Source organism: Furipterus horrens, unplaced genomic scaffold, assembly GCF_987537825.1.
Source record: "Furipterus horrens unplaced genomic scaffold, mFurHor1.1.pri manual_scaffold_13, whole genome shotgun sequence".
In the NCBI taxonomy this organism is placed as follows: domain Eukaryota; kingdom Metazoa; phylum Chordata; class Mammalia; order Chiroptera; family Furipteridae; genus Furipterus; species Furipterus horrens.
This window is the reverse complement of record NW_028327183.1, coordinates 19879494-19895817: the sequence shown is the minus strand read 5'-3', so window position 1 is coordinate 19895817 and position 16324 is coordinate 19879494. Positions and strand designations below refer to the sequence as shown.

General features: G+C 41.0%; 1 protein-coding gene across 1 annotated transcript in view; it reads left to right on the top strand.

Annotated features, from left to right (window-relative positions):
• The first annotated feature begins 8187 nt into the window (after window positions 1-8187).
• GLG1 (golgi glycoprotein 1) overlaps window positions 8188-16324 on the top strand; it is a 121313-nt gene continuing 113176 nt past the window's right edge. Inside the window, exon 1 of the mRNA XM_090261238.1 lies at window positions 8188-8665. Within this exon, the coding sequence (XP_090117364.1) occupies window positions 8192-8665 (474 nt within the window). The 5' untranslated portion in view covers window positions 8188-8191. The remainder of the gene's footprint in view (window positions 8666-16324) is intronic.

Sequence of the window (16324 nt, the reverse complement as noted above, 5' to 3'; positions counted from 1 at the left end):
GTAGCTTCTTAAGAGTCTATCTGCACCGCCGAGAATGGCTGTGCAGTCCGACTCGGGAGTGACATCGTATCTGTCTCCTCCCGTGTTGAATCGACATCATGCGATGACGCTGAAGCTACAGAGCCTGGGCAGGGTGATATGGAGGGTCTGCTGTTGCCCATGCAGCAGACCCCCCCTCTCTTCGCAGCTGAAGGGTCCAAGGGAAAGACGGAGTCAATACAGCTTGGCTTCAGGTGCGCCGCAGGAGTTGCCGGTGTTGACTACAACGTCAAACCGCCTTAGGGACTCCGGCTCCGGATTTTCTGTCGGGGTTTACTCCCTTAGCCTTGCCCCTGAAGAGGTATGCCGCAAGGCAGCGGAGGTTTTTTGGAGTCAGAGTTTTCCTTCTCTGAGCTTCTTACATAGTCTTGTGGTATTCCTTTAGTGTTTACCGTAGACTGTAGGGCCTAGAGATGACAATCTGCATCCTTGATTATATGCTATGGGAGCCATATCACTATAGCATGTGTTATAAATCCCTCATTATTGTCCACATATTTACCCTTTCAGGGCTCTTTCTTCTTTAGCCCTGTGCTGGGGCATCACTTTTCTTCAGCCTAAAGTAATGCAGTTCTGCTAGCACTAATTTCTCTCACTATCTCAGCTTTAGTTGCTCTGAAAATGTCTTTATTTCACTTTTTAAAAAATTAGGACTTCATTTTTTAAGCAATTCTAGGTTCACAGTGAAATTGAGGGAAGGGCACCTGGCCAGTGTAGCTCAGTTGGATGGAGCATTGTCCCATACACAAAAGGATAGGGGGTTCAATTCCTGATCAAGGCATATACCTCGGTTGTGCAGGTTCAATCCCTGGTTCAGGTTATGGGTGGGAGGCAGTCGGTAAATGTTTCTCTTTTTAGTGCTGAATAATACTCTATTATTTGAATGTACCAGTTTGTTTATCCTACTGAAGGACATCTTACTTGCTTCCAAGTTTTAGCAATGATGAACAAAGCTGTTATGAACATCCATGTGCAGCTTTTTGTGTAGCTGTTTCCTTTTTTTAATCCTCACCCAAGGATATGTTTATTCATGAGAGAGAGAGAGAAACATTGATCAGTTGCCTCTTGTATGCACCCCAGCCAGGGACCAAACCCACAACCTAGGCGTGTGCCCTGACCAGGAATCGAACCTGTGACCTTCCTGTTTACAGGATGATGCTCCAACCAACTGAACCACACTGGTTAGGGCTACTTTTTTTTAAAAATCCTCAATCAAGGACATTTTTTCATTGATTTTAGAGTGAGAGAGAAGCATCGATGTGAGAGAAACATTGGTTGGTTGCCTTTCTCATGTGCCTAACCAGGGATCAAACCTGCAGCTGTAGTATGTGCCCTGACTGGGAAACAAACCCGCAACCCTTAGTGCTCAGTGCATGGGACAAGGCTCCAACCAAGCCACACAGGCCAGAGCGACCTTCATTTTTGAAATATATTTTCCTTGAGTGTAGAATCCTAGGTTAGCTGTGATTTTTTTTCTTTTAGTATTTAAATTATATCATTCCACTATTCTCTGGCCTCCGTAGTTTCTACTGAAAAGTTAGATGTCACTGTTAGTGCTTCTTTGAATATATTGTGTCTTTTGTCTGCTTTTAAGGTTTTCTTTTTGTTTTCAGAAGTTTCACAGTGGCATGCCAAGATATATTTTTGTATAAACCTGCTCAGGGTTCACGGAACTTCTTACCTATAGGTTGGTATTTTTCATCAGTTTTGAGAAATTTAAAGCATTGTCTTTTCAAATATTGAACTGCACCTTTCTCTTTCTCCTCTCCCTTTGGGACTTGAATTATATGTATGTTAGGTCTTTTGACTTATGTCCCATGTAGCTCTTATAATCTTTTTTTAAAGATTTTATTTTCAGAGAGAGGGTAAGGGAGTGAGAAAGAGAAGGAGAGAGACATTGATGTGCGAGAGAAACATCAGTTGGTTTCCATGTGCCCTGACCAGGAATTGAACCAGTGACCTTTCAGTTCACAGGCCCGTGTTCCATCCACTGAGCCACACCAGCCAGGGCTGTTCTTTTCTTAAAAACTTTTTTCCCCCTCTTTCTTTAGATACTTTCTATTGACCTCTTTTCCTTCAGTAGTTCTGTACAGTGCTGTAGACTGAATATCTGTGCACTCTCCCCAAATTCATATGTTGAAATTTTAACCCCCAATGTTATGATATTTGATAGTGAGTCCTTTGGGAGGTGATCAGGTCATGAGGATGGAGCCCTTGTGAATGGGATTACAACCCTTACAAAAGAGACCCCAGAGAGCTCCCAGGCACCCTTCCACCATGTGAGGTTACAGCAAGAAGACAGCTGTCTATGAACCAGAAAGTGGGCTCTAACCAGACATTGAATCTGCTGGCACCTTGGTCTTGGGCTTTCCTGCATCCAGAACTATGAGGAGTTAATTTCTGTTGTTTATAAGCTATCCATCTCTCGAGACGGACGGCTGCCGACGACGACGATAAGCTATCCATTTATGGTGTTCTGTATAACAGCCCAAACAGACTAAGTCATCCAGTCTGTTGTTGAAGTCATCTAATGAATTTTAATTCAGTTCTAGAATGTTTGTATAGAATCAATTTTCTGTTACCTTTTTTTCATCTATTTTATCTTTTATTTTCTGTATCATATTAGTCACAGTTATTTTAAAGTCTCCATATGATATATCTAATATCTGAATCAAGGAGTTTGTTTTGTTGACATATTTTTCTTTTTGGTTTTGGTTATTACAGTTCAATTATTTTTTTGCATGCCTCATAATTTTTATTCAATGATGTACCATGCAGATTAAAAATTGTAGAGGCTCTAGGTGATGTTATTTTTCTCTAAAAAGTTTTTATTCTTATTGACAAAGTATTGGTTGTTCACCTCGACCCCACTGAGGCATATTTTAGACTTTATTAGAGTTGGCTTATTGTGGTTTTGCCCTTTCTTCAAGGGCAAGTTCCTTGTTCCTAGGGTGTAAATCTTCTGAAGTCTCAGTTAAAAGCCTGGGTATTTGCTAATGCCTTTACACCTCAGCAGGGTTTAACTTTAACTTCTATTTCCCCAGTACTTATGGGGCCACTGAAATCTCTTTCAATTTATTGCTCTGTTAGCTATTAGTTTTTTGTGGATCTGTTGGTGTCCTACCCTGTGCATCACAGTTTAGGAGTCTGCCAGTGACTTGTGAGAAACTTGTTCACAGATTTTTGGCTCTTTCTCTGGTTTCCTCCTCCAATATTTCAACCCTTAAGTCTCTGCCATTTGGGGGGCTCTGAACTCATACCTGTGTATTTTTAGCCCAGTAGGATTGCTGCTTACTAGATGGGTTCAATCCTTCTGAGTCACAATTTGGACAGTACACTCAGGAAAAAAAAATCTGCACTGGAGGTCCCTTGCATACTTTCCTTTTCTTAAAGATTGTATGTAGCTCCTTATTTCCTGACTGCATTGGTCACTTTCTAATCCCTTCCAAAGATATTTTATGTATCTTATCTAGATTTTATGGTTGGAATCAGAATCCTCCCCAATAACATGTGTATCTAGGGCCTACAAGGCCCTATAAGCTCTGACCCTTGACCAGTTCTCCACTCTTTCTTGTCCCCTCTTTTTTATTTTAATTAAGCCACATGGACCTTCATGTTGAATTCTTATTCCCACATTGGGGTCTTGAACTTGTTGTTAACCTCTGCTTCTGGAACACTTTCGCTATGGTCTAAATTTTTTTGTCCCCCTAAATTCATATGTTGAAATCCTAACGCCCAGTGTGATGGTATTAGTAGGAGAAGGGGTCTTTTGGAGGTACTTAAGTTATGAGAGTGGAGCACACTCATGAATGGATGGGAATAATGTTCTTATATGAGATCCCACAGAGCTTCCTAGTCTCCTCCACTGTATCAGGACACAGTGAGAAGTTGGCACCCTGCAACCTGGAAGAGGGCCTTTGCCACAACCTTGCTAAGCTAGCACCCTGATCTCAGACTTTCGGTCTCCAGAACTGTGAGAAATAAATTTATATAGTTTATAAGCCATCCATTCTGTGATATTTTTTGTTATAGCAGCCTGAACAGACAAGAATTTTAGATCCAGTTCTGTTTAATTTATTTTTTAAAGTATATTTATTATGTTGTTACAGTAGTCTCAATTTCTTTTCCTCTTGCTCCCCTCTTCCCAGTATCCCCCTTCCCTCCAGCAATCCCACCCCCCTTAGTTCATGTCCATGGGTCATGCATATAAGTTCTTTGGCTTCACTCTTTTCTATATTATTCTTAATTTCCCCTTGTCTATTTTGTACCAACCAATTATGCTTCTTAGTCCCTGCACCATTTCCCCTTTTCTCCCCCTTCCCCTTCCCAGCTGGTAACCCTGCAAATGATCCCCACAGCTATGATTCTCTTCCTGTGCTGATTGTTTGCTTAGTTTGTTTTTGTTTTTATTTTTTAGATTCGGTTGTTGATAGTTGTGAGTTGTCATTTTAGTGTTCATAGTGTTGATCTTCTTTTTCTTAAATAAGTCCCTTTAACATTTCATATAATAATGGCTTAGTGATGATGAACTCCTTTAGCTTTACCTTGTCTGGGAAGCACTTTATCTGCCCTTCCATTCTAAATGATAGCTTTGCTGAATAGAGTAGTCCTGGTTGTAGGTCCTTGCTTTCATCACCTTGAATACTTCTTGCCAGTCTCTTCTTGCCTGCAGTGTTTCTTTTGAGAAATCAGCTGATAGTCTTGTAGGCACCCCTTTGTAGATAACTCTGCTTTTCTCTTGCTGCTTTTCAGATTCTCTCTTTATCTTTCACCTTTGGCATTTTAATTATGATATGTCTTGGTGTAGTCCTCTTTGGGTCTAGCTTCTTTGGGACTCTGTGCTTCCTGGACTTGTATGTCTATTTCCTTCACCAAATTTGGGAAGTTTTCCTTCATTATTTTTTACATAAGCTTTTGATTTCTTGCTCTTCCTCTTCTCCTTCTGGCACCCCTATGATTTGGATGTTGGCACGTTTAAAGTTGTCCTAGAAGTTCCTAAACCTCTGCTCATTTTTTTCAATTCTTGTTTCCTCATTCTGTACTGGTTAGCTGTTTCTTTCTTCCTTATATTCCAAATCATTGATTTGAACCCTGGTTTCCTTCTCTTCACCATTGGTTTTGTGTGGATTTTTCTTCGTTTCATTTAGCATAGCCTTCTCTTCCCTTACACATTTGTCATACTTAAGGATATCTGTCAAGTCTGTGATCATCTTTGTCACCAGTGTTTTGAACTCTGCCTCTGTTAGGTTGGCTATCTCCTTGTTGCTTAGTTCTCCCACTGGAACCTTAATCTCTTCCCCCTTTTGGGCCATACTTCTCTGTCTCATCTTGACAGGCTCCTGTGTTTGTTTGCCTTTGTGTCTTACGTAGAGCTGTCGCAGCTGTTGTAAGGGGCGGAGCCTTAGGTATTCATCAGTACAGGGCGACGTGTTTCAGCACGTTGTGGCGCTGTGTGTGGGGCAGGGGTCTGAAAGGGAACAATGCTGCTTGCTCAGGATTCGCCCTTTTTCCAGGCACTTCCACTTCTGTATGGGACTGGCGCCTCTCTAGCTATTGCTCCGGCCACTCTTCCCAGAGTGGGTGTGTCTGTGGACATTCTAGAATTATGGGAGCCCTTTAAACAGGTGGATTCTGCTGAGAGACAGGCGGTTTCTTCCTCCGCCCCAACCCACACTGGTTTTCACAGTCAGAAGCAATGAGGCTTTATTGTTGCTGGCGTTGGAACCATGAGCTGTGCGATCTGATCTGGTGCTGGGAGTACTCCCTTGGTGTCCCTCCCTACTTTTTAAAACGTGTGACTGCATTTTCTGCTGGCCTGCCACTGCCGCCGCTACTGCTGCCGCTGCCACTGCCACCACACCACGTCCTCTCCACCCCTCCTACCTGTCCAGATGAGTATTCCTTCTTTATATTTTTGTTTGTTGGACTTTTGTGGAACTGCTGGTTGTGTCCAGTTTTGAAGTAGTTGTATTCCTTCTTAGTTGTGAGGGAGACGCAGCGTGTCTGTCTAGGCCTCCATCTTGGCCGGAAGTCTAGATCCTGTTCTTTAAATCGTTGTCATCTTTATGCTAATTGGCTCATTTGTTATTCAGAGAGCCTTTTCCTAGCTGCCTTCATATAGAAGTTCCTCCCCACCCCAGCCAATAAAAGAAAAAAAAGTATCTTTTATTTTCTTTATAACACTTAATACTGTCTGAAATTATCTTGCTCTTTGTTTACTGTCTTATTGTTTATCATATAAGCCGGTGCTTGAGCAATGCCTTGCCATGTAAAAAAAAGATAACTGCTCAACAGATATCTATTGAATGAATTAGGAAAGTGAGAATCAAAAAACTAAGGGTACAATAAAGGGTAAAATGAATTCCTAGTTTGTGACAGAGGTAATATATTTTATCTTGAAAAGTCAGTGAGCCCAGGATACCCAGATTAGGTCAAACCTCTTTCCAGTGACTTGAGGGTTTGTGACTTTTGGGAGGTCTAGGCTTGCTGCCACTGTCTGAGCTGGCCAGGCTCCCAGATTTCTCATGGTATCTTGCTTCTTGGTCACTGTGATTTCAAGATAGGCTCATATACTCCTCCCTATCTCCAGAGGCAATCTGCGACTGGGCATAGGGTTTCCTTATTGCAGGATGAGAGATAGGCAACTGCTGACTCCTCTTAACAGATTGTCAATTTCTAGCCTTAAACTGGCTTGAGATAATCTCCCGCTTATAGTCTGCGTACTTGCAGATCTATCATTGAAAATTAATGGCCCCTAGTGACTTGAAGAACTTCTGGTGATGTCTCTTGTATGCCTGATTAAGACTTGCCTAGCCATGTATGTTAATGAATATGTACACTTCTCTGGTCTACCCTGGGCTGCATTAGTCAATGCTCAATGTTAGCAGAAGTCTCAGGACCATTTTATGGCAGTAGCAGACGTGAATGTTGGTGGAGAGGCCGACATGTCCTTGTCCTTAGAGATAAGAGACCTGGAGTCAGCCACAGTGGGCAGTTTGTATGTCCCAGGATATTCAGTCTCACATCCTAGGCTCTAGATATGTCCGTCCTGTTTTTGACTGCCTGTTTGTGGGTCAGCACAGCCAAAGCAGCCAAAGCTGCATTTTTTAACAGGTCTGACCAGTTGGTATCACATGCTCCAAGCAGCCATCATTCCCCAACATACTGGATTGGCAGAATAGGATAAAAGTGCACCAGGGCAGTGGGAAGCCCCACAGATTCTGGTCCGAGGCTGGCAGAGTTCATCCTGGGCGGGTCACTTAATCCTGCTGTGCAGAACTGTTACCATCTCTCTCCTTTGGGAAGATAACATTTCTCCTAAGGAAAGGGAGGGGACTCTGGTCATGAGTTATAAAAACCAATCCCTGCCTAAAGTGCACACAAGTCAGCAAGAACAGTTACCCAGGCACAGACTTAAGCTGAGGCCTCAAAGATATGTTTTCTTTTCCTCTTTCAGACATGAGCTTAAGTTCAAGTTCACGCGCAAAGGGCTTCAGTTTATAATACTGGCTAAACTTTAAATCCTATATTGTGCGCAAGGCACTTTCCTTATTATTATTATTTCTATCTTCACAATTATATTTTGCCTCAGAGCTACTCCTCTTCTTTTGAGACGCAAAGAATGAGGCACAGAGAAGTTAAAGGTCTTGCTTAGTGCACCGAAGAGCACGAATTACAAGGGGACTTTTCTTACCCTGGAATCTGCTCCTAACCCTGATTCAATACAGCCATCTCTGGGTAAGAAAGACTTTTGAGGCAGGATGAAGGAAGCAAGGAGAGATGCAAGAAGAGGCTCTTCAATAGTGGAATACACCTGACCGTGTAAAGTTCACTTCTGTCCTGAACGGGCAATATGCTCTACCAGCCATCTTGGTTGTGGCAACTCCGTTTCCTTTTTATTTTTCTGTAACAACAACCAAGAGAATAAGGCAAAGCCGCTCAACCTAGGCTTTTTAAGACGCACCAGCAACTTTCCCAGCAGAGCTCGGCTTTCTGGTCCGCGGAAGTCCAGGGCGTGGGCGGTTCTGAGCGAGGCCTCTTCTGGTCCGCGGTCAGCGCCGGCAGGGGAGGGGCTTGGGTGGGCCCTACCGGGCCCCGCCCCCTCATTTAAATACGCGGCCGGCGGCTGCGTCGAGATCGCCGCGGATCCAAGATGGCGGCGTGTGGACGTGTACGGAGGATGTTCCGCTTGTCGGCGGCGCTGCAGCTGCTGCTGCTGCTGGCTGCGGCTGGGGCCCAGAAAGTGCCGGGCCAAGGCGGCCACGGCCAGGGCCAGGGTGCGGGGGCCAACTTTGTGTCTTTCGTAGGGCAGGCTGGAGGTGGCGGGCCGGCGGGTCAGCCGATAGGCCAGCTGCCTCCGTCATCTCAGCTTCAGCAGCAGCTGCAGCAGCCGCAGCAGCCACAGCAGCAGCCACAGCAGCAGCAACAACGGCCTCAGCCCCCACAGCCTCCCTTCCAGGCTGGTGGGCCTCCGGCCCGGCGGGGCGGAGCGGGGCCCGGCGGGGCTGGCGGGGGCTGGAAGCTGGCGGAGGAAGAGTCCTGCAGGGAGGACGTGACCCGTGTGTGTCCCAAGCACACCTGGAGCAACAACCTGGCGGTGCTGGAGTGCCTGCAGGACGTGAGGGAGGTGAGGAGGCGGAACGGGGCCGGGAGGGCCAGGCCTAGTGCGGGCCGGAGGGTGTCGCCAGTCTTGGAAGCCGCCGACGCCGGTCCGCTGCTCCTCTCGCTTCCTCTGTGCTGCACTCGCTCCTCGCTTCTCTGTCTCCTCGGCGCATTCCGAGAAGACGCCCCCCCCCCCCATCCCTCCCTGGTGCGGCGCGAGTAGGGAACGCAGACCCCGGCTCCTGGCTGCAGTCCGCCAAGGCCCAGAGCGTGTTTATGTTTGCTCCGGTCTTTGTGTGATGCTCTAAGCACAGCGGCTCCTCGCCGAAGACCTGTTCGGGACTTTGCCATCCGTTTCGAGTTGACAATTTGTAGCAACCCTCTTTTAACACGAAAATGGTTGGCATACTTAACGCTGTTAAAGAATGAACTGCTGTTTATTGCCAGAGGTAATGTTTGTTTAGGTATCTTGGGTTCTGTCCGATGTGTATTGTAGTCAGCAGCCGAATTTACTGTCTTTACATCATTCTCTTGTAATTCGAAAATTCCTGTTATCTATCGGGTGCTGAAACTAACTATACTTTCCCTTCTATTCACTTTTTTTTTTTTTTTTTTGGTTTTTTTGTATCTCAAGTTTAAGCAATTATTCCAAGTGATTTAGAGACCCAGAGCTTGAAAAGTTGGGCCAACATTTGAAGCTATAATACATATACAGTATTTGTAATTGGGTTATGGAGTCTTGTCTTTCTGACGTTTGAATATGATTTTAACAATACCTCTTAATAAACTCTAGATTTGATGTTATTTGACGTGATTCAGTTAAATGATAGAACATTTCTTTAGATTTAATGCTGCAGACATATGTGCACATATGAGACTTTCCAGTCAAAGTTTGGAAGCAAATCTGGTAGGGATACTTTAAAGAAAAAAAAAAAGGTTTAGGTATATAGAATGAGGCCCAAAGATTGACAAATAGAATGAAGTTGCTGTTTGATACAGTTTTGTTTGACAAATTTTGTCATCAGAGTTGTGTATGGTGTTCATGGTCATGGGAAGAACACTGGTTTGTAGAAAATTGCTACTCTCGGCAGTCCATCACCAACCCCATGAAGATATTTGATCTAGTATTCTATACAAGGTAATTCAAGAGAGGAAAAGACGTATATAATCAGGAGACAGAGAGAAAAGAGTTTACAGAGCGGCCAGAAATGGGGGGCCTTCAATGACTTCTCAGCTACAACTGAAATACTAGGAAGATGATAATCTCTTGTCTGTTCTTCAGCTACTCCTGGTAAATACAGCTAAGACTCTTAACTGTCAAGCTTTTTGCAATTTTCTGTTTGGTTGATGAACATGTAAAATAGAAGTTGTTACCTCAAACTAGGATACATCGATTTGTTGTTCTACCCATTTTTGCATTCATTGGTTGCTTCCTGTATGTGCCCTGACCGGGGATGGAACCTGAAGCCTTTGCGTATCGGGATGATGCTCTAACCACCCGAGCTACCTGTCAGGGCCAGGTTAGTCTTAAGTTCAAATATGGTAATGTTCTCCATAGTGTATGTTCAAAGTTATGTAGCAGTTCGCTTACAAAAAATTTGCTTAAAAGCATATGGTTACCTTTAAATAATTTCAACTGATATTAGTCATAGTTTGACTAGTGCATCATACAAGTACGCCAACAAATTAAAAATATATGTAGAAACTATAGGAAAACTGTATACAGACTGTATATTAGTTCACAGCTTTTTCTCAGTTTGGCCATTATTTTGAAGGTTTGTGTTATGTGGGGGATTCTTCCTTTTTTTAACACTCTCAGGTGAGTCATGTTTTTTAAAAGGTCAAATACCCAGTGGGCCCACTGTTAAAAAGTAGGTGTAATATAGTAATAACGATGGGATAGTAGAGTCCTGGTGTGTGTGTGTGTGTAAGAATTAGTAGTTGTAGTTAATGAAAAAAATAAATAGAAAGTATAGGGAAAAGGAAAAATGAAATGGAGTAAAAGGTGGGAGGGTAGTTTATACTAATGCAAGAGAAAATACTGCTTTCTAGCTAGTATTTGTTAAAGAGATAAGACATGCTTATACTGAGAATAATTTTAAAATATTTCATGTATTTTTGGCTGAAATGACCAAGCAGCATCTAGCGTTTAGAATTTTTAGATAGAGACATTGGTTCCTTAGAAGTTTATTGGTGCTGTCTATAGTTTTCCTTAGTTTTTGTTTGTTTTTGTTAGATTTAAAAAAGAAACTTTCTAATTTGGAAAATCTCAAACATACACAGAAGTAGAGAGAATGAATGCATCACCCTGTCTATAGTTTTCCTTAGTTTTTGTTTGTTTTTGTTAGATTTAAAAAAGAAACTTTCTAATTTGGAAAATCTCAAACATACACAGAAGTAGAGAGAATGAATGCATCACCCAGCTTTAACTATCTTTTTGGGTAGTGGACACAGGGTTTGGGACACTGACATATTTTAGCAAATCTCAGACACTCATTTTTCTTTAATGCTTCAATGTATGTCTCTGATAAGGACTTAAAAAATAAAACTAGAACCTAAGTGTTACTTTTAATATTAAAAAGCATCATGAAATTTTTCTTCTGAATTTTTGGGTATCTTCTCTTGATATATTAATTTCAGGCTATAAATTTGTCGACCACTATCTCTAAGCTATGCACAGAGTGACTGCTGTGTAAAAATTTTTTAAGATGGACTATTTTATGTATTGTACAGGAGTTAACATTTTAGCATTACAAACCATAAACCCACTTTCAGACTCACAGGTGAACATTTTTCTTACTCTATTCTTAACCTCCCATTTAACTATGTCCTAAGATAGTGTACCACACTATCTGTATTATGTCATTTAATACTTTTGATAGCCCTATGAGGTGGTTAGTATTATCTTATTATCTTAATTGAGAAACAGGCTCAGAAAGGTGAAGTAATTTGTCCAACGTTATATCCTCAGTGGTTGAGCTGGTTGGTATTCAAGAAGTTCTTTTGTACTTCAAAAACCATCCTTTTTGCTGATCTGCTGTGGACGGTTGGGAATGCCTGGGGTTCATATAGAATCTTCTTCACTTCACTAACAAAGATAATTGGGTAGCAGCAGCTACTATGCATTGAAGTATTATGGATTTTTCAAGCAAATGGGCCACCATTATTATACAAAGCTAATTTAATTACTAGTCTGAGTCCATGAGGAGCAGAATTCTTAATGAAAAGAATTTCTTTTTTAGATTTTATTTATTTACTTAGAGAAAGCAGTAGGGACGGTGAAAGAGAGAGAGAGGAACGTCAATGTGCGAGAGAAACATCAGTTGGCTGCCTCTCGCAATGCCCCCAACTGGGGACCTGGCCTGCAACCCAGGCATGTGCCCTGTCCATGAATTGAACCAGCGACCTTCCGGTTTGTGGGATAACGCTCAACCCACCAGTCAGGGCTTAATCAAAAGAATTTTTAAATTCCACCTTGCCTTAAGCAGGATTGGTGCTACTGTAATGTAAAAAATTTAGATGTATCCCCCTACTATTTGTATTGAAGCCATGGAATGGCACAGAGAATGAATGAGAACTGGAGCTGGCACTGGCATTAACTATTGTATGACTGTGGGTGAGTTATTGTACCACTGAGAGTCTCAGTTTTCCACATGTTAAATTAGAGGCTTGAGTAATAATACAATTTTAAGATCCCTGTTATTTAATCTGTGAGTTGTTCCCTGTACAAGGTAGTCCCCCCCAAAAAAACCCTGAAATTATTTTCTAGAGGGCGGGCCCCTGGTAGTACAGGCTTCCTCCACTAGGTTAGTGTTCTAGGAGCCCATCTGTATCCATGTACCAAGCTGGCATTATTGTGAGAGGCTGTGTTCAGCTTCAGTGACTCTTCTTTTGAAGACTTTTTAAACTCATTTGCCCATTTCATTATGGGTGAATTTAGGGCTGCAACTGTCCACTGTTCAGCAGTTTTTGACCAAAAACGGCAAAAGCCCCATGCCCCACCCTCCCTGTTCACCCGATCTTGACCTGAGCAACTTTGTTTCCCTGGATGAAAAAGTCCTCAAAGGGAAATGTTTTGCTGGTGTGGAAGAGGTGCAACAAAAACCAGCAGAAGCACTTAGTCATCAAAAAAGATGAGTTCAAAAACTGTTTTAAGCAGTGGAAGAAATGTCTCAATGGAGTGTACTTTGAAGGTGGCTGAAGTTTAAACATGTAAGAATAAGTATACAATTGGGACAACTGTAAGAATAACAATAAAAAAAGTAAAAAGAAAAAAATACACAACTGTTTATAAATTCCTTTTTGGGGGGGGCATTCCCCCCCCCCCCTCGTGTATATATTCTCTGTATTGTATACAGTCACACCTCGGAGGTATTGTAGATTAGTTTGCAGACTACAATAGAGTTGTAATCTTTGCTGGTGGAGGGTCTTGCTCTCAATTGTAAAAATGCAGCATTTGTGAAGCACAATCAAATAAAGTGCAGTAAAGTGAGGTACCTATAGTTTCTAGAACTTATGTGTACCATCTCCTGATTCCTTATTCATTCATTGGGGAAATAGTGGTATGAATAATGCAAACAGCAATTAATCCAAACGTTGTTTGACTTTAGGATGTATTATGATTGTTTTGTTTGAGCCGTAGGAATTTTCTCTTGTGCTAATAACTCTCAGTGGTTGGAAGCAATCTAACCACATAATCAAGGCATTATTGATCTTCTATTCTGTGCCTGTTATTGTGGAAGAACACTCGTACTTTAAGGCACCACCATTGCTTACAGTTGGTTTGATAATTGGACTGATCAAGAAAGAGTTATGTAAGAGTGTCAGTCACGTGGTGTTATGCAGTAAGTTCTTTAGATGCTTATAGCAATGAAAAGAGCACAAAATTAAGATTTAGACTTGGGTGGAACTCAGCTCTGGCACTCTTAGCCTAAAAATTATATCACTTTTCCCCCTTAAGTAGGAAGTGTCTACTTTAGTCCTGTTATAACAGAAATATCCATGAATTCTTGAGCTTGATGTACTAATTATGTTTTTCTAATGTATATTAAACAAAATACATGGTCACTGAAATACACAATTCTAATGCATACCCCCTGAAATTATCTTGCTTACCATCTACGGTACATGCTTTGGAAAATACTAAGACTGGATTATCTCTTAAGATGTTTCCAGTTCTGGTACTTTGTGATTCTGAGATCAGGAGGAATATGAAACATTGCGATGGAGTCATAAGCACAGGAGAAGAGGGGAGATGCTTTGATAAATGAAGGGGGATATACTGACTGAAGAAGAACTTGAGAATTTTTTCAGAGTCCATTTATAGAGGATCTTACATTCACCACTGGTTGGTTCTCCAAGTAAAGCCCAGAAATGGAATGTGTTTTTATCCCAACCTGAGATAGAGATATTTCTGCAAATAATTGAGAGTTACCTGTAAAAGAGCATTGTCATTTATGGTGAACACTTATTAAGAAGCCATTTGATAAAAAGTGTTTTACAGCATATAGTTGCTTAATAATTCATTGTTCTTTGGAAGAAAATAAAATGCTCAAATAGTCCCAAAGATGAAATGGTACATTTTTCTTTTGTATGTTTCTCCTACTATGTTCAAAAAATATTTAGTCAGCAACAATCCAAAAATTCTTTTGAAATATTTATATAGTATTTTTAAAAGAAACAGTTAAAATGGCTTATAGGATGTCATACACATTAATTTTTCTTCTTTCAGCAAACATTTATTGAATACTTAGTATTTACATAACACTGAGTTTATAATGTTAGACGCTACAAATATTTCATAATAACTTTCTTTGTGCCTTGTCATAAGGGACCAGATGTTTTCTTGGCATTATATTGCATTTAATCCTAAAAGAGGTGTTTTATTTTAAAATATTTTATAATATTTATTTATTAATATTTTAGACTTAGAGGGAAAGAAGGGAGAAAGAGAGAGAGAGAAACATGGATGTGAGAGAGAAACATCGATCGGTTGCCTCTCACGCATGCACCAATGGGGGACTTAACCTGGTCCCCTAACTGGGAATCGAACTGGCAACTTTTTGGTTCACAGGCTGATGCTTAATCAACTGAGCCACACCATCCAGGCTAAATATTTACTTATTTTAATGAGGTATCTTTCTTATGGCCAGTAAGTAGTAGAATTAAGGTTTGAAAGTAAGTCTGTCCAGTGTAAAATAACTTGACATTCCCATTCCCCCTGTTCCAATAGTAGTCCAATGTGTAGTCACCAGCTAAGTGTAGCTATTAAGCAGTTAAAAATGGATAATCTGAACTCTGGCTGCTGTGGCTCAGTGGATTGAGCGTCGGCCTGCGAGCCAAGTGTCACTGGTTCGATTCCCAGTCAGGGCACATGACTAGGTTGCATGTCAGGTCCCCAGTTGGGGGCGCGAGTGAGAGGCAACCACACAGTGATGTTTCTCTCCCTCTCTTTCTCCTTTCCCCTCGCTCTAAAAACAAACGAACAAATAAATAATTTTTTAAAAATGGATGATCTGAATTGAGATCTGCTCTAAGTGTAAAATACACGCTTGGTTTTGAAGACTTAGTACCCCTTCCCCACAAATGTAAAGTTTCTCATTAATTTTTATATTGGTTACATGTTTAAATGATAATATTTTGTATATATTAGGTTTTGACATCAGTTTTACTTTTTATTTGTTAATGTGACTACTAAAAAGCATAAAATAATATATGTGGCTCCCATTATATTTCTGTTGGACAGCATAGACCTAGAAGAAGAGAAAAATCTCTTCATTCTAAAAACCATAATACAGTGCAAGTTATAAAGTAGTAAGTACCATAAGAGAAGGATAAATTAAGTGCCATGGGCATAGAGTAGAGGAAATGGGTGGGGATCAGAAAAGAAGTTCTTCAGTATTTTTATTCTTCTTAAATTGGTGGTTCCTATGAATTCCTTATTTTAGCTACCTTAAAATGCCTTTCGATCTGGTTAATGAATGAATCTCTTCTTCAGCACCTCTAATTTATTAGTTTTAAGGGGTGCTGTAGCTCCTTCAACTTGAGAGGAACAATATTCTTATGAAATTGGAAGTCATGAGTGACTCATCTGTATTTGGTTGAGCTAGATAGATTTGAAACTTAAGAAAGAATCTCAAGGATAACTCTCAGAACTGTGCCAGTACTGACCCTTGTATCTCCATTAAAATAGAGTGTGGAGGAGCAAGCAGTGTGAACTGGAATCTAAAAACAATGGATTAAGAGAACCAAGCATCCGTTTTCATTCACCGTAATAACTTTACTGAAATCAGAAAATTATGTTAGGTTGAATGCATGGTATTTACAGTACCTATAAATTTCACCTATTGAAGGCTTGAATAACATGTATAACTCTTTATAGAGGAAGTCATAGTGAAAAATGGGTGGTGACTTAAATTCCTGTATTTGTACACTTGTAAAACAGAACACACTCTTAAAACGGTTTTGGGTTTCTTTAAAAAATACCAAATGTGGCATATATTTAAAGTAATAAGATGAACAGTGAAGTGAAATGAAATTAGCCAGGAGAATGTGAATATAAGTTAAAAATCAATTCAAATGCGAAGTTACAAAAAAGAAAAGAACCAAAGGAAAGGAAATCATTTTTAAAGAAGTGTTCTGGTTTCATTTGTAATTTAAGTTTAAATTAGAAAGCTAGTCTTCA